Source organism: Aquarana catesbeiana, linkage group LG01 (genome assembly GCF_042186555.1).
Source record: "Aquarana catesbeiana isolate 2022-GZ linkage group LG01, ASM4218655v1, whole genome shotgun sequence".
Taxonomy (NCBI): domain Eukaryota; kingdom Metazoa; phylum Chordata; class Amphibia; order Anura; family Ranidae; genus Aquarana; species Aquarana catesbeiana.
The window spans coordinates 191,546,113-191,571,173 of record NC_133324.1 but is presented as its reverse complement, the minus strand read 5'-3'; the positions used below and the strand labels follow the sequence as shown (position 1 = coordinate 191,571,173).

The window sequence follows — 25,061 nt, the reverse complement described above, 5'->3', positions numbered from 1 at the left end:
TTAGACTATTAATCCGGCCCTCCAATGGCTCTATGGAGCAGAACCGCTGGCTTCAGTTCTCCGGTGGGATGGAGATCCTGGAGACGCACCGGCGGGAGGGCTACTCCTCCCACCACCTGTAAAAGAAATCCAGCAGCTAATTAGCTGCTCAGACGGCTTTAACATAAAAACTAAACGCCTCCTGTAAAAAACCTGCAGCTGCTGGCATCATCCCGGTATACCACTTGAAAGCCGCAATGTAAATCTACATATTGCTGTCTTCAAGTGGTTAAAGGGGTTTGTGTTTCTTTGCAGGGGTCATCAGCTGGAGATGTGACCTCTGAGGACACATCTCCAGCTGGTGACCCCTGCATAGATTATTAGATCAAGCCTGTTTGACCATCTGTAATAAAGGGTCCAGGTTCCCTGGTAAGAGTCCATATTGCTTGTGGTGGCGGTATCTGCACGAGGTGGAGGGTCTTCTGGATTCATCTGCAATTTCACGGATTTGTGTTTGAGTTTTTTCACAATTGGACTTTTTGTAACACTTTATGAGCAAAATGTATGTTTAGCGCAACACTGTTTTTGTATATTAAAGCTACTTACCTGCCCGTCTGCTCCTGTACAGTGAGCCGCGCACACGCAGCTCACTGTACAAATTCGGCAATGCCAAATATAAATGAACTCCTGCACATACGCAGGAGTGACGCCATCCCTGCAAGGCCAATGATAGCCGTCGGCGATTGAGACCTGGAAGCCGGCTGCCCAAAGATGTCAGCGACGGGGAGCTCAAGGACTCTGAATCACTGGAGCTGAGGTATTGTTCCAATTTAAGTGCAAACCCTACTGACCAATTATAGTCCTTGTTCTGGGGACCAATCAAATGGCAGGAACTACAATAAATCTTGTGAGAAGTTGAGGAAAGTCAGTTTTGCTGTTTGTACTGTAGAAGAAAGACTGTTAGCTGTGTAAGTGAAGCATAATTGTAGATTGTGTGATTAGTATTAGTATTTCTTTAAATTTAACATGTGGATAATAGGTACAGCAAAGGCACCAAAGAAATTAGTTGATTGTTCACTCACGAAAAGGACCAGGATTGTTTTATTACGTGAATTGGGTCTTTCTTATGCTGAAATTGCAAGGCAAGTAGGTGGGTCAGTGACAACATCTGGTGTACTAAGTGCTGTTTACGTTATCAGGAAACAAAGTCACTGAAAAACCAGCCATGATAAGGCCGAAAAAAGTGCACAAAAGCAACCGATGACAGATTAAAAAGAATAGGGTTGATTTACTAAAGCTTGAGAGAGCGCAAAATCTGGTTCAGTGTTGCATAGTAGCCAATCACCTTATAACTTCAGCTTGTTAAATTAAGCTTTGACAATAAAACCTGGAAGCTGATTGGTTTCTGTGCACAACTGTAACTGATTTTGCACCCTTTGGTTTTAGTAAATTAATCCCCCAAATTTGTGGCACCATTTGAAAAGCCTTGTACGAAGGAGGTGTCGATTAAATAAAAGGCCATTAACCGGTTCCCGACCATGTTACACAGATATACTGCGGCAGAATGGCTCCCCTGGGCGAAATCCAGTACGGGTAGGTCCTACCCTTTTTTGGCCACCAGAGAGCGCGCGCTGCACGGCGGGGGCCCTGATGTGTGTGGCCGGTGGGCACAATAACCGCCGGCCACACACGATCACATGCATGAGCAAATCCCTGTGTTGTCAGAGGAATGGAGGCATATCGTTTGTTCCTACTAAGTAGAAGAAACAAAAGTGTGGCGCTATATATCACATCCACAGCCGTGTGTATTACAATAAAGACATATAAAAATGGTAAATACTACCAAAAAATATATGACCATAAAATGGATAGTGTCAAATAATTAATCAGTGTTGATTACATATAAAGTAAATACACAATAATACTTAATCATCAGATGTGCCAGTGATTAATAGAAACCCGTGCTGGTTCCATGAGTAAGACACCAAACATAAAAAACATGAAACTTTAGAAGTATATAAAAAATATGTAGAAAAATAGTGAAGAAAACATCAACAGAGTTCAAAGGGGGTGATGCATGGCCAGATGGTATTCACAGAATTTTAGTCGCACCGAATCTGGCAAGTGGGCAGAAGGGAGACCACAAGTGCCGGGGCCAACACCAGGAGTAGAGGAGGCTTACCGGAAAGAATTGACCTGAAATGGCGTACGCCAGACATGTCAAAAAAGCATAATAACCACTGGTTCTGGGAAATGCGTCTTGTCAGATGTCATCAACAGATGGTGGAAAGAAAAGGGGGGGTCCGCACGGCTTCCTCTCCCATAGGTAATCCAGCATAAGCCAAACGTGTAGTTTCATATGCCATGCAAGGAGCAAACAAAACTCACATAGCGTAATAACGTTTTAAAACACTAGTTTATTAAAATAATAAAAAGCAGACTCACATTTTGGAAGAACGAAACAGAGCTCAAATATCAAATAGCGGCGATCGTGAGGGGTCCACCCGACATGTTTCAGCTAAGGAGCCGTCACCCCCAGCTATTTTTTTGTTTATAGCGCAAAAAATAAAAACCGCAGAGGTGATCAAATACCACCAAAAGAAAGCTCTATTTGTGGGAAAAAGGACGCAAATTTCATTTTGGTACAACGAACCAATTGTCAGTTAAAGGGACGCAGTGCCAAATGGTAAAAAGTGCTCTGGTCAGAAAGGGGGTAAAATCTTCCGGGGCTGAAGTGGTTAATTGAGGTTATAATTGCTTCCTAGCACCACATAATAAGGAAGGCAGAGCTTCAAACACTTGTTGGCTCAATGAGATGTCACTGTGATGCGGATTTAATGAATAAAGGCTACCCTACTAAATACTGATACAGTTGAACCTCGGATTACGAGCATAATCCGTTCCAGGAGTATGCTCTTATTCCAAAGTACTCGCACATCAAAGCGAGTTTTCCCATTGAAGTCAATGGAAACGAAAATCATTTTGTTCCGAATTGACTTCAATGGGATGCAATACCGCATGTGGCCAGAGGTGGGGGGGGGGGGGGGGCGCCGGAGAGCCTTGGAAATGGCTGGAAAGGCCTGAGGACATGTGGGCTGACCTCAGCAAACCTCGGAAAGGCTCAGAAATGGAGTTTTCCGTGTCTTTCCGAGCACTGCCGAACGGCGGCGATCGTCGCTGTTCAGCTCTGCTCGGCTCCGGTGCCCCCGCACGTCAGGCCAAATACGATACTGCAGGACCTATTAGGTTGAATTCTGCTCGTTTTGCGAGACAACACTCGCAAACCGAGTCAGAATTAAAAAAAAAAAAAGTTGCTCGCAAATCAAAACGCTCTCAAACCAAGTTTCTCTTAAACCGAGGTTCCACTGTAGTACATTGAAACCATAAGTGCATTACAGTATATTCAGCATGACTGCAGTATTCCCTGCATAAGTTTTTTTTGTACTGAATATAACCTGCATTTTATTGTTTGTATTGAATTTAGCATTAAATTATTTTTAAACTGACATATAAACATTTGCATTTCGTGCAAAATAACATTTCCTCTAAGCCTGCAAAGTTGCAAAACAATAACATTTCAAAAAGTGTCCATAATTTTTACCACCTCTGTACATATTTCATGTGTGCATTTAAGGCCCCAAAGCTACAAGACTGTATGGTGGCCTGGAGAGCTATTGACTAGTCTGCAGAACGTTTGAACTTGGACTGGAAGGGAACTCAGTATAACTAACTATTCATCACAGGCCACACCTCCCAACTAGCCATTCCTTTATATGTACACATGTTGGCCTACCGGCCTATACAGACTGTGCCCTGGTTCTCAAGGCTCTGATGAAGAGGTTACCCTCGAAACGCATCAGACAATTTTAAACACTCACCTTAACATGGGCTTGTGTTACTTTTAACCTATTTTTTTCCTTTTTTTGCATATTTTGTTACCTGTTTGCATGAAACGTAGTATTGGTATTATTTATTTGTTTTTATTGAATTATATATGAATAAATTATACACATTTTGATGTGAGCAATTGATCACGCGCCCTCCATCCACCCTTCTCCATAAATTCTTACTCTGACCACCCCAGGGTCAGTTTGGGCAGCGGGACACGCAATACCATCCCTTTCAGTTCCTCCACAGTTTACAATACTACCAATCCAAACCCAACACATCCTCACAAGCGCAGGAGTAATCTTTCCTTGTCCACATTTTGTCATTAGCGTTGCAGGTGGAAAATGGAGAGGATTGGTTCCTGTATATGACGCCCCACCACCCGTCCTGTCCAAGTGTAAAACAGAATGTGACACGGAGGCATGGGGTGGAGGAGGCCATTGCAACCCGATGCTACACCCCTGGTTTTCGGGGGGGGGGGGGGTGTATTGGTGCTGCAAATGTAAATAAGCCCTTACTGTTCTGACCCCCCTAGAAGGCTGCTTTCACATGGATGTGCTGTGGTTTACTCACACCGTGCGGGTGCAGCAAAGTGCACCTGAGGCTTTCTTGTGCGTTAGCTGCTCTTTTTCATAGACTTGTATTGTATCGTGCAGCTGGGGGTGCACTTTCTGAAACCAAAACTACTGCATTCAGGAGTTTTGGTTCGCTTTCAAAATGTTACTTTGCTTATAGTTATCTTCAATGTTTAGATAAACTTGGCAGGCTGCCTGGATTTTTTTATTTTTCAGCTGTCAGAAGTGAGCAGAGAACTCTCTGCACTTGTCTAATAGAATGGGGAAATGCTGTTTTAAGAACGGGAGGGGGGTAGAATCGATTCTTTAACGATTAGCCGCGCAGCTCTATTTTAGCCATGGGGATATCATTTTCAAATCTCATTTAACTCATCTGAAAATACCATTCACTTATTTATTTTTAAATAAAGATGCCTATCCCAGTGTGTTAGTTTTGTGGATTGAACATAGGATATCAACCTTCAAAATATATCAGCATTCTGTGATACACAAAATAAAAATTTTGGCTCCTCGAAAATGTGTTTTTTTTTTTGCACAAGATTTATATAGACAGACACTTCATAACATAAAATAGTACCTGAGGTTATGCTGTTAGTGAAAAATACTTTTGTCTCCCAAAGGAACTCTGTCCCAAAGCAGCAACAACTGTTCCCCTATTTGAGGCTCCAGCTCCTAAAAAAACATAACATGGCAAAAATTTAAATTTGCTAGACTATCAGTACTCTATCTAAACAGCCAGGAAATTCCTAAACCGCAAAAGATCCATACATGAAAGTACCGGAATTGTGCTCCTATTGAACACTGAAAGATGTTTTTGAGATGAACCTCTGAAATCAAAAAATGAATACAGAATATTCATGCAAATTCCTCTATAGTGTGTACTTGCCTCAATCCAAATGAACCATTGTGGCTCCTCTCTTATCTCTCTCTCCCTCTGCTACCTGCATGAGTCTCTTCTGGCACTCTAACTCTGCACCAAGCAGTCCTGGGAAAAGCCCCCCCCCCCCCCCCCCCCCCAGCACATAGAAGGTGACCGACAGCTTCAGCTGTGCATGTTTCCGTATGAGACTGATGAACGGGCATGTTATTCCCACCACTCAAGTCTCAAATTACACCCAGTTCCCTGCTATATACTGTGTGGTGTGTGAGATGAGCACCCCTCCCTCTGACTGTTCAGAAAAAGCCTTTGATCTATGTGTTTTAGAAGGCTGTTAAGGAGGAGAGAGGGCTGCAGATAAACAGGAGCAACTTATTTAAGATTTGTTTCTTCTCTGTGTATTACCTGACGCTTGCCATTTCAGTGTGCATACATAAGGGTTTACAACGACTAAGTTTTATAACTTAGTACCCTCTTCAATATTACAACAACTATCTCAAACATTATACTGGTGACACAAGGAGTATTCTTTAAACTAAACATATTGGAATGATTATGCATCAGCTACAGAACCATGTCACAATTCAAAATCAACGCCTAAATTCTAGGCAAAGTAACAGGTTCTCTTTTTATTATAGGCACCATAGGTAGACAGAAGGCACTGCCAATGTACACAAAAATTATTGTTAAAGTTTGGACTTTGAAAGTCAAACATATGCCCATATGTCTGGCAACTGGTTGTTTAGGAACCCAGCACTACATTATGCTACTTGCTCCTTTTTTCTCTCTTCCTTTTTACTCATTGCCCCCACCACCAATTGTTTCCTCTATCTTTAAATTAACTATCCTGTAATAACGACTACTTTTAGCATGTATTGACTTCACCTCTTCTTGTTTTTAACTCAGGTGGGATTTGGAGGGCTATCTTTATGACAAATGATGGCACTTGATAGAATACATGTATTTGATTCTTTAAAAGTCATTGTTTATTAATTAAACTGTGTTGGTCTCTCCTTATCTGCTCCTCCTTATCTCTACAACTCAGCCCACACTTGTGGATGAAACACTTCAGAGAGAGGTCCCAGGCACTTCACTGGTTTGAATTGTTTTTCAGAGTGCAACCAGTCTTTTCATTTGGATTTGTGAAGTGGACAAGCCCCTGCTCACTTTCAGCACACAACGTTCCATTGGTGTGGCCCAATTTAGGGCTTGGGGGCTGCATACCACTTAAATCTGCCATGACAAATCAGGGAGATCTGAAGCACAATGATGGACAGTAATGCCTATCTAGGAAATCCCACATAAAGTGATCCTGTTGCATTGACTGGTATGAGCCAAGTACTGCTAGGTTTTAAAATATATTCATGTTAGAAATAAGTCTTTAGTTTAGTAAGCTTACATGCTATTATCTTACAGATATTACTTGCTGTGTCTACTAACTGGATAACAAGCGCTATAAAGTTACCTGTCCATCACGACTTATCTGCACCTTCTTATTGTCATTCCATGGGTTCAGCAAGTGGTGAGCATACTGAAAAGGCAAGTTTTCCCTTCGTATCCATTCCACTTTAAAGACTCCCCCTAGACTTGTGGACCCCCACTCCTGGCTCTTTTCTCGGCCAATCTCTGAAAGCATTCTTGCAAATCCCTGCAAGAAAATAAAAGTTAAAAGGACAAATCCATGCAATGAGATATACATATTCACAAATACCTCCATGTCCTTTATGAAAGAATATTCTCTATAAAATTTGTGGGTTTTTTTTACATACCACAATTAAACATATTGAATCTCTGAGGAAGACAGTGGTGGCCTGGATGTGGCAGAGCTTCAGAGGTTGCACTGACACAGTGACCCTTAAAAGTGGAGATTCAAAGCTGTTCTGTGCAATACCATTGCACACAGCAGGTAAGTATAATATGCTTGTTTTTTTAATAAAAGCACAGAAAACTCCAACATGTTAGTCTTAAATTGTGTGAATGGGTGTGCATGTGTTGCCTATGGACATTTCACTATACATATACCAACCTGAAAATGTCCTGATCCCTGAACAGAAAATACCAGATACACCGCACTGCTCTCCCAGAATGCTCTGTTCAGCTTGCGCTCATTACTTGGGGTGGTGGACCAAATTCCCTTCTGCTGGGAGATCTCAAGATTCCTCAGGTTGCTGCTCTTCATTATAAAGTAACGCACTGATAAATTTGGACGTGATGAAGGAGACTTTGAAGACTGGAATACATTATAAAATAATATATATTCTTTTGAACATGTAATGGCTATTGGCATACATAATGTCTATAACAATGGCATGAAAGTCTTCAATCATTAGTTTTCTAGCTTTTGCAACTGTCAAAGGCTGGCTGCATGTAAATGTAAATTATTCACACTACTTTATTATTATTAACATATCAGATCAACATTTCTGTTTAGGGGCATGATTTAAAAAAATTAAACAGAATGGGGGAAATTAAAGAGTGGCGCAGGCAAAAAGTTTGCACCACTCTTCTAAACTTAGCAAACAGGGCAGGTGCTGCTTCTAATAAACAAAACGGATGCAAGCCCCTTTGTTAATTGGGAGTATCTGCTCCCCATCCTATACTGTGACAGTGACAGAAATGGCAATATGCAGCTCTGCTGGAACTGCATGCTTCAGTTTCTCTGCTTGCCATGTTCCCCATGCAGCTGAGGGAGCAGGAGGGTTGTTAACTGCAGGCTCTGATGATGCAGTGTGATCACTGTATGAGCAGAGAGAGGGATGTGAGCTATCTGCTGACAGTTCACATCCCATAAGCCAGGTCCAAATCTTTTTTAATTAGAAGCAAATTCTTCACCAGTTTCTATTTCACTCTGAAACAGGTTTACCTGTGGATGCCATACATGCCCATTTCCTGCTTCATTTAATGCTGCAGGAAGTGTAGATAATTCCTCTGAATGTGTCTATGATATTTCATTTTGTTTCATTGCCGAACAAACCCTGCAAGAACAATAACTGGAATATTAGATGTCAATTTTTTCCATCCAGTTTTCATTCTTGCTTTTAAATGTTCAAATGAAATTCCAGTTCTAGTTCAGGTCTCATTTTCCAATAAAAAAGAAAACCCCAACATAAATGTAAAAAAATGTATATCTTACACAAAAAAAACCTAGCTACAGTTTCACGTTAAAGCATCCCACATATTAAGGTATGCATTCTATATAGGGGTGGTGTGATGTATTGTTATAATGCATCATATAGTTTACTTTTTTCTTTTACTTGACACTTTTTAATCAATCAATCTTGTAACGCGTAACACTTTTTCAATCAATCTTGTAACGCGTTACAAGATTGTAACGCGTTACATGCTGCATTTTTTTGCAGTGCTCACCAACGCACCTGTATGGTTTGAACAGGGCAGAAAACAATTGATTTTTCTGTGTCCTTATTAACCCCTTCCCGCCGACCGTACGCAGATGTGCGTCCTCGGCTTTCGGGGGTTATACCGGGAAGATGCCCGCAGCTGCAGGCATCATCCCGGTACCGTTGTTTCGAGCGGGCGATCGGCTACCCATATATAACAACCGTTGCGGCTAAAAGCCGCTCGGCTGTTATACCGGAGGAGCGGGAGGGGACGCCCCCCTCCCGCCGCTCTTACCGGTGTCCAATCGGCTGCCTCCGGCGGCTGTGGGCGGGCTGGAACGAAGCTGTGGGCAGCTTCGTTCCAGCCTTCTCAATGTAAACGCGGAAGCGACGTCATGACGTCACTTCCCGTTTACTCGGCTGCCAATGGCCCGAATTTAAAAAAATACACAGTATTCAGAATCGCCGTTTTCGGCGATCTGAATACTTTGAAGTGCAGAGGAGGGATCGGGGGTCTTTTAGACCCCCGATCCCTCCACAAAGAGTACCTGTCACCACCTATTACTGTCACAAGGGATGTTTACATTCCTTGTGACAGCAATAAAAGTTAAAAAAAAAAGTTTTTTTTTTTTTTAAACAAAATTTATAAGTATAAAAATAAATAAAAAAAACATTTTTTTTCAAAGCGCCCCCGTCCCCGCAAGCTTGCGCAGCGAAGAAAACGCATACGGAAGTCGTGCCCGCATATGTAAACGGTGTTCAAATCACACATGTGAGGTATCGCCGCGATCGTCAGAGCGAGAGCAATAATTCTAGCCCTAGACCTCTTCTGTATCTCTAACCGGATAACCGTAAAAAAAATTTAAAGCGTCGCCTATGGAAATTCATAGCTACCATAGTTTGTCGCCATTCCACGAGTACGTGCAATTATAAAGCGTGACATGTTTGGTATCTATTTACTCGGCGTAACATCATCTTTCACATTATACAAAAAAATTGGGGTAACTTTACTGTTTGGATTTTTTAAAATTCATGAAAGTGTCCCTTTTCCAAAAATTTGCGTTTAAAACACCGCTGCACAAATTCTGTGTGATATAAAATATTGCAACAATCTCCATTTTATTCTCTAGATTCTCAGCTAAAAAAATATATATATATAATGTTTGGGGGTTCTAAGTAATTTTCTAGCAAAAAATATGGATTTTAACTTGTAAACACCAAATTTCAAAAATAGGCTTAGTCATGAAAGGGTTAATGCTGATTAACACAGCTTTAATGCACCTGGAGTGAACATGCCCTAATAAGCCTTCAGCTCGGGTGTTTTGATTTACATGGTAGGGCACATGATGTACCTACTAAACAAAAATTGGATAAATACAATTGAAATTATGCCAACAATACTGTCTGTCGTAGCTCTCAGAATACAGACTGGCAGAGATCTACAGATTGCCCAGCCCCTTACCTTTACAGAGGAGGGTGAGGACGGGCTTGTACAGGGACTGGTGCAACTAATGCTTTCAAGTAACTTCCCCAACATCTGCTCCGATTTATCTTCATGGTGTTCTGGGTGTAAACCCACTTTCTCTTTATTTTTAGCCTGCAGAGTTAACCCTGGAGGAGGAGACTTCACATTTGTTCTACAAAATAAAAAAAAGAAAATGGCTGCAAAAATCTATGAATAGGATGAAAACAATTCAAGCTAGGAGTCTGTTACCATTTGCACATCAAACAGAATGGAAACCCTAGTTTAGAAAACTTGCGTTCAAACCTGCACTGGACAAATCACAGCTAGACTATGATGCTCTAAAACTATCATGCTCTAAAACTCTAAAGCTCAATAGGAGGAGAGGGGCTTTTTGATATTTCCTAAAAGCAGGTGTGAAGCTCTAGGCATAGATATCTTCCCAACAGTATTCCAGAGTACTATAAGAAACTATTAGGAGATTTAACTCATCCAAAAGGAAATAATAAGTGCGCTTGCAATACAAATAGTTCAGTAATAGTAAATCATCATGAGAAATATTAAAATTACAAAATATTGGTGAAAGTTCTGAAAACATGAATAGAAGTTCATTCATAAATGTGATAGAGAGTCGGTGATGAAAATTATGTGCATCCAATGGATGGGGATCCAACATCCAAAATCCAACCACCTCAACCCACATAAGAGGGAAGGTGGAAGAGCGAGATGTAAGGAAAAGGTATCCAGATTTCAGGTGCATCCAGGTGTAAGTGTGAATAAACGCTTACCGGAGTTGGTGGACCTCCTCTATGGCGAGGTCAGACAAGCGAGCAGATACCACCCTCTGCAGGGATAAACGAGCTCCCACGTCCGAATCCTCAGGTGTTTATGATATTCCCAGGGCAGACAGATCACTCTTTACCGCTAGAGCAGGGGTCTTCAAACTTACTAAACAAAGGGCCAGTTTACTGTCCTTCAGACATTAGGATGACCAAACTGTGGGTAGTGAGAGTAGAAAATGCCTCATCTTTGGTATTATGGGAAAAATAGTGTCTTGTTGTTGGGTGTCAGTAGGGGGAATGGTGCCCCATCATTGGGGCACCATTCCGACACCAACGATGGGGCACCATTCCCCCTACTGACACCCAACAACAAGACACTATTTTTCCCATAATACCAAAGACGAGGCATTTTCTACTCTCACTAGCCACAGTTTGGTCATCCTAATGTCTGAAGGACATTAAACTGGCCCTTTGTTTAGTAAGTTTGATTTGGTGTGTCACACTGATATTTGTGATTGTTTGTTGCAGCTGCACCTGTATTCAATTTAGTGCTATGAGCGCGGTATTTTTCTTTTATTTCTTGATTTAACTCATCCCCCTCTTTTAAGGGCACACAGCACTGTGGCGGGTTCTCTTCTTCTTTGGTCATTTCCCAGTGGTGGGCAGTTTTGCTGATGCAAGGTACAGCCCTGACAGGACAACATCAGTGCAGCTCTCTTCATTATTATACAGAGTACAGGGTGTTGCAGTGCTCCCCATCCCCTTGCATGGAGGAAACAGGGCCATTATGCCTGTACTCTCAGTCTCTCGGTCTTCTGGGTCGAATGACGCTGGGCAGGCCTGGATTTAAGCAATTGCCGCTGCAATTTTTAAATTTTTTTAAACCTACAGGGAGGCATGTAAAAAATATTTAGTCTGGAGTAGGGCAATAAAAACAACACATATTTAAAATTTTGAAAAAATATTTATTTTTTTAAGCAATAAACTGTGTAGCTGCAGTAGGACTGAAGCACAGAACTAACTACCACCACAGATGACCATAGAATGGAAAATCTGTTCCATCAGTGATTTGCAAAGCCATAAAAAATAGAATTTATGGTTTAACTGTAAAATCCTTTTACATGACACGACACAGAACTTCATATACATGACTTCTCAGATTATGCTGCCGCTTTCAGGTGAATGGACGCTGGCCAAAAAAAAGATAGAAATCACCGTCCAAGCATACCCCTTGAAGCTCAACCAAGCCTCCGTTTTGTAGCAAGCAATGAGGAACAGACCAGAGGTGAAGGTTTTCCGTGCGCTGACAGTTTGTTGATGAATCTAAATACCAAGAGATCCACATCTGCCATCCTCCAGACAAATCTCTGCGTGCACATCCAGGTCAAGAGCCCATGCTCCTGCAATCAGCTGTTGATGACTGAGAAACTTCACCTGCCAATTTTGCATGTTGGGAATGTGCATGGCGTAGAGCAGTGGTACTCAACCTCAGTCCTCAAGTACATCCAACGGCCATGTTTTGGGAACTTCCCTTAGATAAAATAGCTCTTATCAATACCATAATCATTGATATTAATTTAAAGCAGCTGTGCAAAGTAAAGGAAAACCTGAAAACATGGCCCGTTGGGGGTACTTAAGGACTGAAGTTGAGAACCACTGGCGTAGAGGACCAGAATATGAAGTTCTGCCCAAGGGAAGATCAAGTTCCCTTCTATCTAGCGTGACTACTTGTTTGTTCTTGAATGTTGTTGTATGCCACAGCTGGGGCATTGTTCGACTGCACCCTTACAGAGAGACCCCACAGGGAGATCGACCAGTGTGAGAGAGCAAGTTGAATTGTCCAAAGTTCCAGGATGTTAATCGGCAACTTCAACTCCTCTGATGACCATGTTCCCTGTCCCCCATCGTTCTCCAGAACACCTCTCCCCAGCCAAACAGACTGGCATCTGCCATCAAGATGATTCAGTTCATTTGAAGGAAGGATTTCCCAGTATCCAGCATTTGTGTGGATACCCACCATTCTAGAGATAACCTGGTCTTGGGAGTCAGATGCACTGACAGATTCAAGGACTCCTGACGTTTGACCAAGCTCAAAAGATTTAGAGTGAAACTTGGCATTGCATGCGGCTATTATCTTCCCCAGTACATACATGAATTTCTGTACCTTCAGGAACTTAAGACCTGTGATGTCCAGAACAGGTCAGACCTCTCCATTTGGCTTGGGAATGGTAGTCACGTTGAAATTAAAGCCGTGTTACCTCTCCCTCTCCAGTACGGGTGCGATAACTCCTGGGGACAGCAGGCTTTCTAGAGCTGCAAAGAAAACTACTCTTTTGTGGTTCCAAAAACACCCACGCACAAAGCAAAGAGGGGGAAAAGCAGAGAAAATCCAGCTTGTAGCCTCTGGACACTACGCTGAACACCCAGTCATCTTCCTGAGTTCTTGTTGCTTATGAAAGTAATGATTCCTGAATTCCGAAGGTGTCGCGCAGTCTCTGACCTGTCACCTTTGCCTTTTTTTAGGGGAAAAGGGAGTACTTTTCCCCACAGTCACCTTCTGGATGAAGGCGTTTTGAGATGGTACAAACAAGTATTTGCCCTCAAGGAATAGCCACACGATTTGCTTCTTGCAGAGAAGTTCTGATGACCAGCACTTGAGCTCTAGGATACTTTGCATGTGAAAAGACATGGTGCCCACTGCTGTATGGCATTTTCCAAGACATCCACTGAGAAACTAAACTCTCGGAAAAGCCTCATGTCTGTGTAGAGCTGCTTCTACCAGCAAGAAGGAAGTTTTAGAAGGAAAAAGAACGAAAAAAAAGGAGAAATCCTTTTAATTTAGGCATCTTTAAAAACCAGGACCTTATCCAATGGGACTGTCAGAGTTTTATTTAAATAGGAAATGGCTGGGTCAACAGCCGATAAACTCAATTTCTTGTAGAATTCCTCCTCCCTATAAGGTACCGCTAGGCGAAAAGCTTTGGAGGGGAAAACACATTCTACAGGAGAGGCCAATGGACAGATCACTTCCTGTAAGCGAGGGTACACTGGAAAAAATGTTTTATTTTTTTGGGCTGCTGCAAGGACCCAAATCCAGTGACCTTAGGCGAAGAGGCATCCCAGAAGTAGTCATTTCAAGTTATTATGCACCACATCCGCTAGTAAGCCCAGTGTGTTCTTCTGTGTCTGAGACAGTCCCGGACACTGAGATTCTTCGTATGGAGGACTCATGTACAATGGATTCCCAAAGATTCATGCATGGTCAGCCTATTTTTTGGCCAGTGTCCTGTGATCGATGGTTGTGAAAATAAATTAGTAAAGTTCACCTGGATGAAACAGAATGCACTACGCAACATACCAAGGGGCGGGCAACACCACTACAGAGGTTGGGGGATTCTTGGCCAAAAACCCATAACACCAGAAGATTAGAGGTCACCTACAGGACTCGAGCCTGCACACCATTGGGGTACAGGCTTGCTGTTTCAAAGAACCTGCTGTCACTATGCTGAACCAGGAGTTAACGGATAAGAGGTTAATCTGGACAACTGAATCATGGTTTTGGTAAATTGCCACTGGCTGGATATGCTTCTATTCCGGACTCATTCAATTTGATTTACTCATCACTACTATTTACACAATATTTTCCACTCTCCACACAAGCCTATTAGATCTTTGGAAGATCCAACAAAATGTGCAATTACGCAAACAGTGTTTAGGAAACTTCAAGTCAAAATTCATGTCGGATGGGCATGGTATGTAATATAGAAAACAGAATTATAATACGTTAGTAATTTTGTCCATTTGTATCTTTCATCTTAAAAATTCCCCCTGAGAGGTGGGATTCCGTGAAACATGTTGAGGATAAGGATGGTAGAACTCCCCATGTAATATATACAGTGACTGTTACTAAACATTAGCGATATAGTTACATAGTAGGCGAGATTGAAAAAAAGACACAAGTCCATAAAGTCCAACCTATGCGTGTGATTTTATGTCGGTATTACATTGTATATACCTGTATGCTGACGCCGTTCAGGTGCTTATCTAATAGTTTTTTTGAAATTATTGATGCTCCCTGCTGAAGCCACTGCCTGTGGAAGAAAATTCCACATCCTTACCGCTCTTACAGTAAAGAACCCTCTATGCAGTTTAGGGTTAAATGGCTTGTCTTCTAATTTTAGGAATGGCCACGTGTCTTATTAAATTCCCTTTCGCGGAAAAGTTTTATCCCTATTGTGGGGGTCACCAGTAAGGCATTTGTACATTGAAATCATATCCCCTCTCAAGCGTCTCTTCTCCAGAGAGAATAAGTTCGGTGTTCGTAACCATTCCACATAACTAATGTCCTCCAGTCCCTTTATTAGTTTTGTTGCCCTTCTCTGGACCTTCTCCAGTTCCAGCACATCCTTCCTGAGGACTGGTGCCCAGAACTGGATGGCATAGTCCAGGTGTGGCCGGACCAGAGTCTTGTAGAGTGGGAGAATTATCGTTTTATCTCTGGAGTTAATCCCCTTTTTAATGCATGCAAATATTCTGTTTCCTTTGCTTGCAGCAGCTTGGCATTACATGCCATTGCTGAGCCTGTCATCTACTAGTAAGGAAAAAACAGGGAGGAGGCAGCGCCGACCTGAGCATAGTATTAAAATGATGACTTTAATAGGATGAGATTAAAAACACTTACAAGATGATAGAAGATGCATGCTTGTCAAAGTAAAGTACAGTCCTGGCATTCCACATGGCTCTGTAGGTCCCACCGCTGTTCCAGATAGCTGGAAAGGATTGAGCAGCTGGTTGGAATGGATCACAGTGTTTCTCCAGGAGCAAAGGAACCAGGAAGCTCCACACTGACCAGCATGGACCGTGGAACAGCAAGTGATGTCACCGGCGTCTGATTGGACCAAGGCAGGGCTGGAATCTTATCACTCAGGGCTGCAGTAGTGAAAGGCTATGTGCTCGGACCTGACTTCTCCTTCTATTGGCCTGCTGCCCTCTAGAGGAGGACAGCTACATATACACAATGGAGAGCATGTGGGTGTGGCCGATGAACTAGAACTTCCAGCAGAGCAATCAGTAAACAATTTAGGGAAAAAATGGATTTTTAAAACAGCTTACCTGTAAAATACTTTTCTTGGAGTACATCACGGGACACAGAGCACCATAGTAATGACTATCTGGGTTTATATGCTACCTATAAGTGATTGGACACTGGCAACCAATAGTAAGAAGGTTCCTCCCATATAACCCCTCCCATACAGGAAGTACCTTAGTTTTTTTAGCAAGCAATGAAGATCCCAGAAAAAGAGGGGAGGGACCTCTGTGTCCCGTGATGTACTCCAAGAAAAGGATTTTACAGGTAAGCTGTTTTAAAAATCAATTTTTCTTTATCGTACATCACGGGACACAGAGCACCATAGTAATGACTATCTGGGATGTCCTAAAGCAATGCCTTTGAGGGGAGGGAAGCTACCTAAATCCCCCTTATTTTAGGCTCCAAACTATAAAGCTGCTTGCAGCACGCTCTGGCCAAAAACAGTCTCCTTTTGAGATCTAAGATCCAGTCGGTAAAACCTGGTGAATGTATGAACCGAAGACCAAGCGGCCGCTTTGCAAACCTGAGCCATCGACACTTGTTGGCGCACTGCCCATGACGTACTAACTCCTCTGGTAGAGTGAGCCTTGAGATATCGAGGTGGAACCTTGTGTTTCAACTCATAGGCCTAGATAATGACCTGACGAATCCACCTAGAGATTGTACTAGCTGCTGCCTGTCCTTTCTCAGGCAGAACAAGGCAGAACAAAAAAAAGAGTCAGACTTCCAAAAGGGGGCTGACATATCCACCTTGATAGCTCTCACCACATCCAGTGAATGGAGCAATCTTTCCTCCTTAGACTTAGGGTTAGAAAAGAAGGGAGGTAAAACGATATCCTGATTCAAGTGAAAACTGGAAACCACTTTGAGTAAAAAATCCGGGCGGGGCCGCATTACCACCTTGTCCTGATGGATAAACAGAAAGGGTTTCTCACAGAGACCCTTCTTGCTGAGGTTATAGCCACCAAAAAGACTAATTTCCTAGTCAGTAGGATCAAAGGAATACGCCTAATAGGCTCAAAGGGTTGACTCTGTAGAGCTTAAAGCACTAAGTTCAAGTCCCATGGGCACAAGGGCGGTTTAATTGGTGGCCCTAAATGTAGTACTCCCTTAATAAAGGTTCGTACTAAAGAATGAGACGCGATTGGCCTCTGGAAAAAAAAAAAAAAAAAGGCCGAAATTTGCCCCTAATGGTTCCTAAGGATAAGTTTAAGTCAATTCCTGCTTGCAGAAAGGCAAGAACCCTCCCAATTGTATACTTGCGAGGGTGCCATCTTCTCTTCTCACACCATGAAATGTATGACTTCCAGACTCTATGGTAAATTTTCCTAGACACTGGCTTTCTAGCATTTATCAAAGTAGCCAGAACAGAACCACTGATACCACGGCCTCTCACTACTTTGGTCTCAATAGCCACGCCATCAAATTCAGCGACCGTAAAGAAGGATGGTATATGGGACCTTGGGACAACAGGTCTGGGCGGAATGGAAGACACAATGGGTCCCCTACCGCCAACCTCACAATCTGTGAGTACCAAGACCTCCTTGGCCATCATGGGACCACCAGAATTACCGCTTTCTGCTCCACCTGTATCCTGCTTAACAGGTGCGGCAGCATCTGAATCGGAGGAAAGGCGTAAATGAGAGAATACTGATCCCAGGGAACCACCAATGCATCCGTCCCCACGGCAAGTGGATCCCTGGTTCTGGACACAAAGCTGTCCACCTTGGCATTGAACCTGGATGCCAGGAGATCCACCTCTGGCATCCCGCAACGCTGGCATATTTGAAGAAAAACTTCGGGGTGAAGGGACCATTCCCCTGGTAACAACTGCTGACAACTCAGGTAGTCTGCCTGCCAATTGTCCACCCCCGGAATTTAGACTGCCGACAGAGATGGCACGTGTCTCTCTGCCCAAGTCAGAATATGATTTATTTCTTTTTGGGCTGCCCAGCTCCGGGTACCCCCTTGGTGGTTGATGTATGCCACCACTGTGGATTTGTCGGACTGGACTCTGACCGGGGACCCCCGCAGCCTGGTCATCCAGAATATGAGGGCCAAGTGAGCTGCTCGAATTTCCAACAGATTGATCGGCAAGGTTTTTTCTACCTGGGACCATTTTCCCTGTACGGAGGCCTCTTCCAATACTGCTCCCCAGCCGAGACGACTGGCGTCTGAAGTCACCACCTTCCAAGTTACTGGTGGAAAGGACTTCCCATTTTTTAAGTTGCTGGTCTTTGACCACCAAGAGAGGTCTTGTTTTACCTTTGGGGATAGAGACATTGGATGATCCAAGGCTAGGACAGACTTGTCCCAAGCCTCCAGGATCGTTCTCTGGAACAACCTGGAGTGAAACTGCGCATAAGGAACTGCGCTGAAGGATGACACCATCTTCCCCAGCAGTCTCATGCACAATCGAATTGAGGGTCTTTCTACCCTTTTGACTTTCCTGACCAGCTCTACTATTGAGCTGACCTTCAAGGGGGGTAAAAAAACCCTTTCCTGGGTCGTATCCAAGATCAAGCCTAGATATATCAAGATTTGAACTGGATGAAGAGCTGATTTGTCCATATTCAGAATCCAACCTAGGCATCTCAGAACATGAACTGTAGTTGAAACGTTCTCTAACAGGGTGGAATAGCACTGGTCCTTCAACAGAAGGTTGTCCAGATATCCTATCACCGATATCTTCTGGGACCTCAGAGAAGCCAATACCAGAGCCAACACTTTTGTGAACACTCGAGTGGCCGTAGCCAGACTGAACGGTAGTGCTACAAATTGGAAATGACACCCCTCTATTGTGAAACATAGAAACCTTTGATGTTGGCCGAAAATCGGTACATGCAGGTATGCATCCTTGATGTCTATGGATGCTAAAAAGTCCCCTTTTCTTAGGGATGCCATTACTGAACGAACCGATTCCATCCGGAAGGTTCGCACTTTTAGAAAGGAATTAAGGGATTTGAGGTCCAGAATGGGCCTTACTTCCCATTTGGCTTCGGCACTGTGAATAGGTTTGAATAAAACCCCTTGAACTTTTCTTTGTGCGGAACCTTGATAATCACCCCCTGCCTTTTTAGCTGTTCTAAGGCTAGGAATAGGCTCTTCTTTTTCTCTAGATCCGAAGGAACTCTTGATCTCAGAAACCGATTTGGGGGAAAATCTCGGAACTCTATTTTGTAGCCTTGCGTTATAGTGGAGATAACCCACTTGTCCTGCACCAACCCTGCCCAAGCATCTGCGAACCGCCGCAGTCTGCCCCCCACTTGTAATAGTGGGGGCGCCCCTTCACAAGGAGGACTTGGCATTGGCCTTATTCGGCTTCTGAGTCCAAGTTCTTTTCTGACCTTGAGGTCTTTTAAAAAGGCAGGTGGTTGAGGCAGTCGATACTTCTTGGCAGAAGATGCGCCTGGCCCAGGAGCGTTCAGAATTTTAAAGGAAGGCTGCTTATTCCTTCTTTTCACAGGAAGCAAGGAGCTCTTCCCATCTGAGATCTTTTGGATATACTTATCCAGATCTTCTCCAAACAAACGTTCCCCATGAAAGGGAGAAGCCGCGAGTAGCCTCTTGCATGGCATCTCGGCTGACCAGTTCTTTAGCCACAAAACTCTGCGCATATGTATTGAGAGTAGCGCAAAGCGAGACATCTGCTGGATTGAGTCTTTTAATGCGTCTACAGCAAAACATAAAGCACGAGGAAGTTCTGTTAATTCATCAGAATATTCCTCCTGAACAGGTAGGTTCCTGACCAGTCTTTTAAAACGGTCCTTCAGGGATTGACAGATCCCAATAGCCGCAACAGCTGGTTGTACTGCTGATCCGGCCACTGCAAAGGAGGCCCTTAGCAAGGATTCCAACTTTTTATCCGCTGGATCTTTAAATTCTTGGGCATTATCCACTGGACAGGCTAAGCTTTTATTTACTGAAGAAATAGCAGCATCCACTAAAAGCGTATCCCACCTTTTTTTGAACTTTTCCTCCATCGGGTACAAAAGAGAAAACCTTTTAGGAGGTAAGCATATTCTGTCCGGATATTCCCAATCAGCGTAAATCAACTGCTCCAATAATGGATGTGCAGGAAACGCCTGAGAACCTTGCTGAGGTCGCAAGGATCCCAATGTAGAACAGGAAAGTTCTGACCCTTGTACAGGGGGCAACTTGAAACCTGCTCTCACCATTTCGGTTAAAGACTGGATAAACAACTTTTGGGATTGCGAAGCCAATAATGGTTCCTCAGAACCTGAGTCCCCTGCTGAGGACTCCTCTGCCTCAGCATCTTTATCCCCTATGGCCACCTCCTCAAAATCCTCTGCCCATTCAGGATCCAAATCACAAGGACCCAAATGGCTAAGGGAGTCTTGGTGCTCAAGTGACTCAGCACTGTGACCAGGCTCAGGAGAGGGAGATCTATGTCGTTTCTTCCCTCCCTGTGTTACTGAGGCAATCATACCCGCTATTTTGCCTTCAAGACCAGCGAGAGCTGACGCTAAGTCATCCTTAGTAACATAAGCTGAAGCAGGGATATTGGTGGTGGCCACAACCCCTGACAAATGCAATGGCTCAGCCAGGCCAAATGCCGCAGGTCTTTCAGGGGAGACAGGTGCTGCAGTAGTCTGAGGTTGATCTCCTGTTTTTGAAGGAGTCACTTTAACCCCTGGATTAGCCCTGTTCCTCCCTACACCTCGTTTTCTGGAAGACATCGCTTACAGGTTTTTGAGGAAAAATCACTGTGCTATATGGCTGTATCAAAGCCAATACTATAGCCTCCTTACAGAGTTTGCAAATGCCCGACTCACGTGCCCAGCTCTGTGTCCCACTGTGACCGGCTCCTAGCTCACCTGAGCCAAAAAGAACAGCACTGACACACTTCCCTATAAGTGCGTGCTCTGTAACGTGACGTACGCACGCCCAGGACTCACTGCGCATGCGCACGCCCGCAGGAAACATGCTGCCGCCATCGCGCGCGCTAGAGCATGCACAGGAGGGAGCGGGCTATGCACGCACGCGCCATCTGCACGTGCGCTACCCGTGTGCACGCGCCCGCGACCCTGCAACCACTCTCTGAACCATCACAGTGGACACAGACAGACACTACAATCTGGCATGACAATCTGAATAACATCACTTTGGAAATAATGTAATAAAAATGGGGCCTCCAAAGGAAGCACTCACCGATCCTTGCAGCAGGGCCTGAGATAGACCCAATCTTCCCCATCACCGCGCGTAACGCCACTGAGGACCTTCAGGGACCGGGTCCCCTTTTGTTTAGGGTCCACACCCATGGACCTGTAAAGCACCCTTTAGGTTTCCTTGGGCAAATAAAAGACCAGGAATACCATATCACAAGGGTCCAGCTCCATAAGGAAACATTACAGGCAAGACCCTGTTCTTGAACCAGGGCTCGGGTACCATCCACTTTAGCATGATATGCCATCCGAATGGATCCGATTATAACATCCTCACTGGGACATTATCTGAATAAAGAGCTTTCACAGCCGTGACCATCACCTTCAAGACGCTGACAAAAAAACTAAGGTACTTCCTGTATGGGAGGGGTTATATGGGAGGAACCTTCTTACTATTGGTTGCCAGTGTCCAATCACCTAAAGGTAGCATACAAACCCAGATAGTCATTACTATGGTGCTCTGTGTCCCCTGATGTACGATAAAGAAAAAAGATTATAGCAAGGGGCAGGTAAAGCAGGGGTTAACAGTCTTGGATTGACTAAAAAAAAATTATTAAACTGATACACGTTAATATTTGAAGAATAATTCTCTTCTATATGTATAGAAGCCTATTGAAGAGGTTAAAGATGTATGAAGGACCAGGCAAGTACAATAGAAAAAAAGGGGGTTAGTTGCATGTAAACATGAAGAGGTGATGGAGGGGGAACAGGTTGTAATGTAAAGAATTATTAATAATAATGAACAGTAATGATAAAATTGGTGCTGCGTTCCCCCTAATTGGTATACAAGGGATGCATATGTGTGTGTCCCCTCATGGTGTGGATACCAAGTGGGGTGCCCCTAATGATGTAATATGTCTGTGTGATATATATATCATCTATCTATCTATCTATATATCTATATCTATATATATATCTATATATATATAGATATATATATATATATATATATATTTATTTATACACACAATATATTTACTATACCACTCCTGACCAGTAAAGCAAAGACAGAACTGTTTGTGGGGGGGAGACAGGGGTAAGGGGATGGAAGGAAGGGGGGGACCAGAAATGGGCGTGTGATCTGTTATAATAAGATATATGCGTCTAACTCTTCATTGAGTCCCCCTGGCGAGAGGGAATTGAGGGAATATATCCAGAAAGTCTCCTGCTGGCAGAGTCGTTTGAAATGCTCCGCAGCAGACCAACCTCTAGAGATGGCCTCTATAACCCACACCTTCAGGCCTTCGGTGGACTTTTGATGTTCAGTCAAAAAATGTCTTGGCACACTGTGCTCATCACATCCCTGTTCGATGAACTGCCTGTGTTTGCCAAACCGTTGGTGGAGGGGATGGATGTGTCTGCCAACATATAGGAGGCCACAAGGATAGGTCAGACTGTATACTACATGATCACTGGAGCAATTGTGAAACTCTTTTATAGGGCAAGTTTTTCCTTTTGTAGAGAAGCTTTTCTGTCCACGCTGGACAAATTTACACATCATGCATAATTTTTTCTTGCACTGAAACATGCCCACTAGTGGGATCAGGGGGTGTGGGTGGTGGGATCTGGCTTGGGTTTGCGGATCTTAACTGGCGTAATTCGGTTCTTGATATTTTTGGCCTTGCGTTAGGAAACATTGGGTTTGGATGTTAGGGTGGAACCCAGAAAAGGATCTTCCAGCAGGATGGGCCAGTTCTTGATGAAGATGTTTTCCATTTGTCTGTAGCAGTCATGAAACTGGGTGTTAAACCTTGTTGGCTGGAGCCCTTCTGGTGTGTTGGGTTTGGGTGTCAGTTTAGCCTGATACTGATGGAAAGCATCATCTACGAGACCTGGGGGAATCCCTTGTCCAGAAATGTTTGAGTTGGCCTTGGGTCTGGTAATCCTCATCTCTGGTACAATTGCGTCATATTCTGTGGAACTGGCTCTTGGGGATATTGTTCTTCCATCTGGGGTGATGGCAACTCTGGTAGTGTATGCATGAGTTTCCTGCAGTGGGTTTCCATAGTTGGTGGCATCTGTGTGCCACTGTGGTCGAGTTCTAGATCCAAGAAGGCCAGTTTGTCTGGGTCCGCTACGAAGGTAAAAGAGTCCCAAGTTGTTGTGATTACAATAGGAAACAAAATGCGTGAGGTTCTCCATGGTGCCATCCCAGATGATTATTACATCATCGATGTAACGCCTGAAAAAAATGATGTTGGCAGCAAAGAGATCGTTTAAAAATTATATATGTGAATATCGCGCTGTCAAGAAAAAACGTGAGCAGCTAGCACAAAACAAGTGATCTAAACCTGTGAACAATACAATGCAAGAAAGAAAAGTGCAGCGCTAAAAAACATATGATGACTAACATTAATAAGTGATATGCAATGTAAATAATCCCAAGAATGTGCATAAGTTAAATTAATAAATAAACATAATTGGCAGATATTCAAAAGAGACATATCTGTTAGGAGTAGAGTCCACAAGAGCGTCCACTTGGATGTATATACATCTAACACACACTAATATGCAAAAATGAGTCCATATATCATCCGTTGTGGTGTATAAAAATTAAACACCCAGAAGTGTAGGCAAATAATAATAATGAAGTGTTGATAGCAGATCCACCACCATATGGAAAAGTACTACATCTCCAGAGATCTTCATCCGTACAAGCCTAATTGGCACAGTGGGTGTATACCCATCTGTATCCAATTGTTCTGGTAAGCCCCCCACTTTTCCATATGGTGGTGGATCTGCTATCAACACTTCATTATTATTATTTGCCTACACTTCTGGGTGTTTAATTTTTATACACCACAACGGATGATATATGGACTCACTTTTGCATATTAGTGTGTGTTAGATGTATATACATCCAAGTGGACGCTCTTGTGGACTCTACTCCTAACAGATGTGTCTCTTTTGAATATCTGCCAATTATGTTTATTTAATAATTTAACTTATGCACATTCTTGAGATTATTTACATTGCATATCACTTATCAATGTTAGTCATCATATGTTTTTTAGCGCTGCACTTTTCTTTCTAGCAAAGAGATCGTTGTGTGTGATGTGGTGGAGTTCCCAATAACCCATCGTTAGATTTGCGTAGTGTGGGGCGAAGTTTGCCCCCATGGCAGTGCCTTGGGTTTGTAGATAGAACTGATCTTCAAATTCAAAGTAATTATGCTTGAGGCAAAAAGTTGTTGCCTCAAGTATGAAGTGGGCTTGGCGTGGGTTGATAAGTGGATCGGTGGATAGGAAGTGTTCTACTGCCATCAGACCTACATCATGAGGAATGGATGTGTAAAGGGAGGGGACATCCAGGGATGCCCATATGTACGTGGGTTCCCAGGAGCAGAATGATAACATGTCCAGTAGATGTGTACTGTCTCTGAGGTATGATGGAAGATTCTGTGCCAGAGGTTGTAAAAAGCGATCCACATACATGGAAAAGCCACTGGTGACACTATCCATTGAAGCAGCGCTGGGCCATCCTGGTGGGTTAGTGATATCGTTATATATTTTTGTCAGGTGGTAAAAGTACGGAGTTTTGTAAAAACTTTTACTTTTCAATATTTTTATTGAAATAACAATGTTATTTAAGGCACAAAACTTTTAATGAGAAAAGAAAACTCTGGTTTGGAAATAATTTCTTCCTGGAGGGCTCTATTGGCTAATGTGGTAGCTTCCTGAGTGAAACGGGGCAGAGGGTCTTGAGTTAACTTAGAGTAGGTATCTGACAACAGTCTCGGGGATTCCTTTATGTAATCTGTTTTATTTTGAAATACAATACCTCCACCCTTGTCTGCAGCTTTGATGATGATATCCTCGTTTTTGGCCTGAGTGTCTAGTGCTGTTCGTTCAGCCTTGGATAGGTTGGATATTTTCTTGGAGTTCG

The 25,061-nt window shown here is 43.3% G+C and overlaps 1 protein-coding gene across 5 annotated transcripts in view; it reads right to left on the bottom strand.

The window, feature by feature from the left end:
• The window catches only part of YTHDC2 (YTH N6-methyladenosine RNA binding protein C2), a 291,475-nt gene that overhangs the window by 36,083 nt on the left and 230,331 nt on the right, over nt 1–25,061 (bottom strand). For 4 of the 5 annotated variants that reach the window (XM_073624629.1, XM_073624631.1, XM_073624632.1 and 1 more), the window contains 4 exons: nt 10,120–10,294; nt 7,346–7,549; nt 6,785–6,967; nt 5,020–5,114 (listed from right to left, as the gene is read on the bottom strand). In XM_073624629.1, the coding sequence (XP_073480730.1) occupies nt 5,034–5,114; nt 6,785–6,967; nt 7,346–7,549; nt 10,120–10,294 (643 nt within the window). In that variant the 3' untranslated portion in view covers nt 5,020–5,033. Of the gene's footprint in view, nt 1–5,016; nt 5,115–6,784; nt 6,968–7,345; nt 7,550–10,119; nt 10,295–25,061 lie in introns of those variants that run through there. The other variant, XM_073624630.1, reaches the window with a different exon arrangement.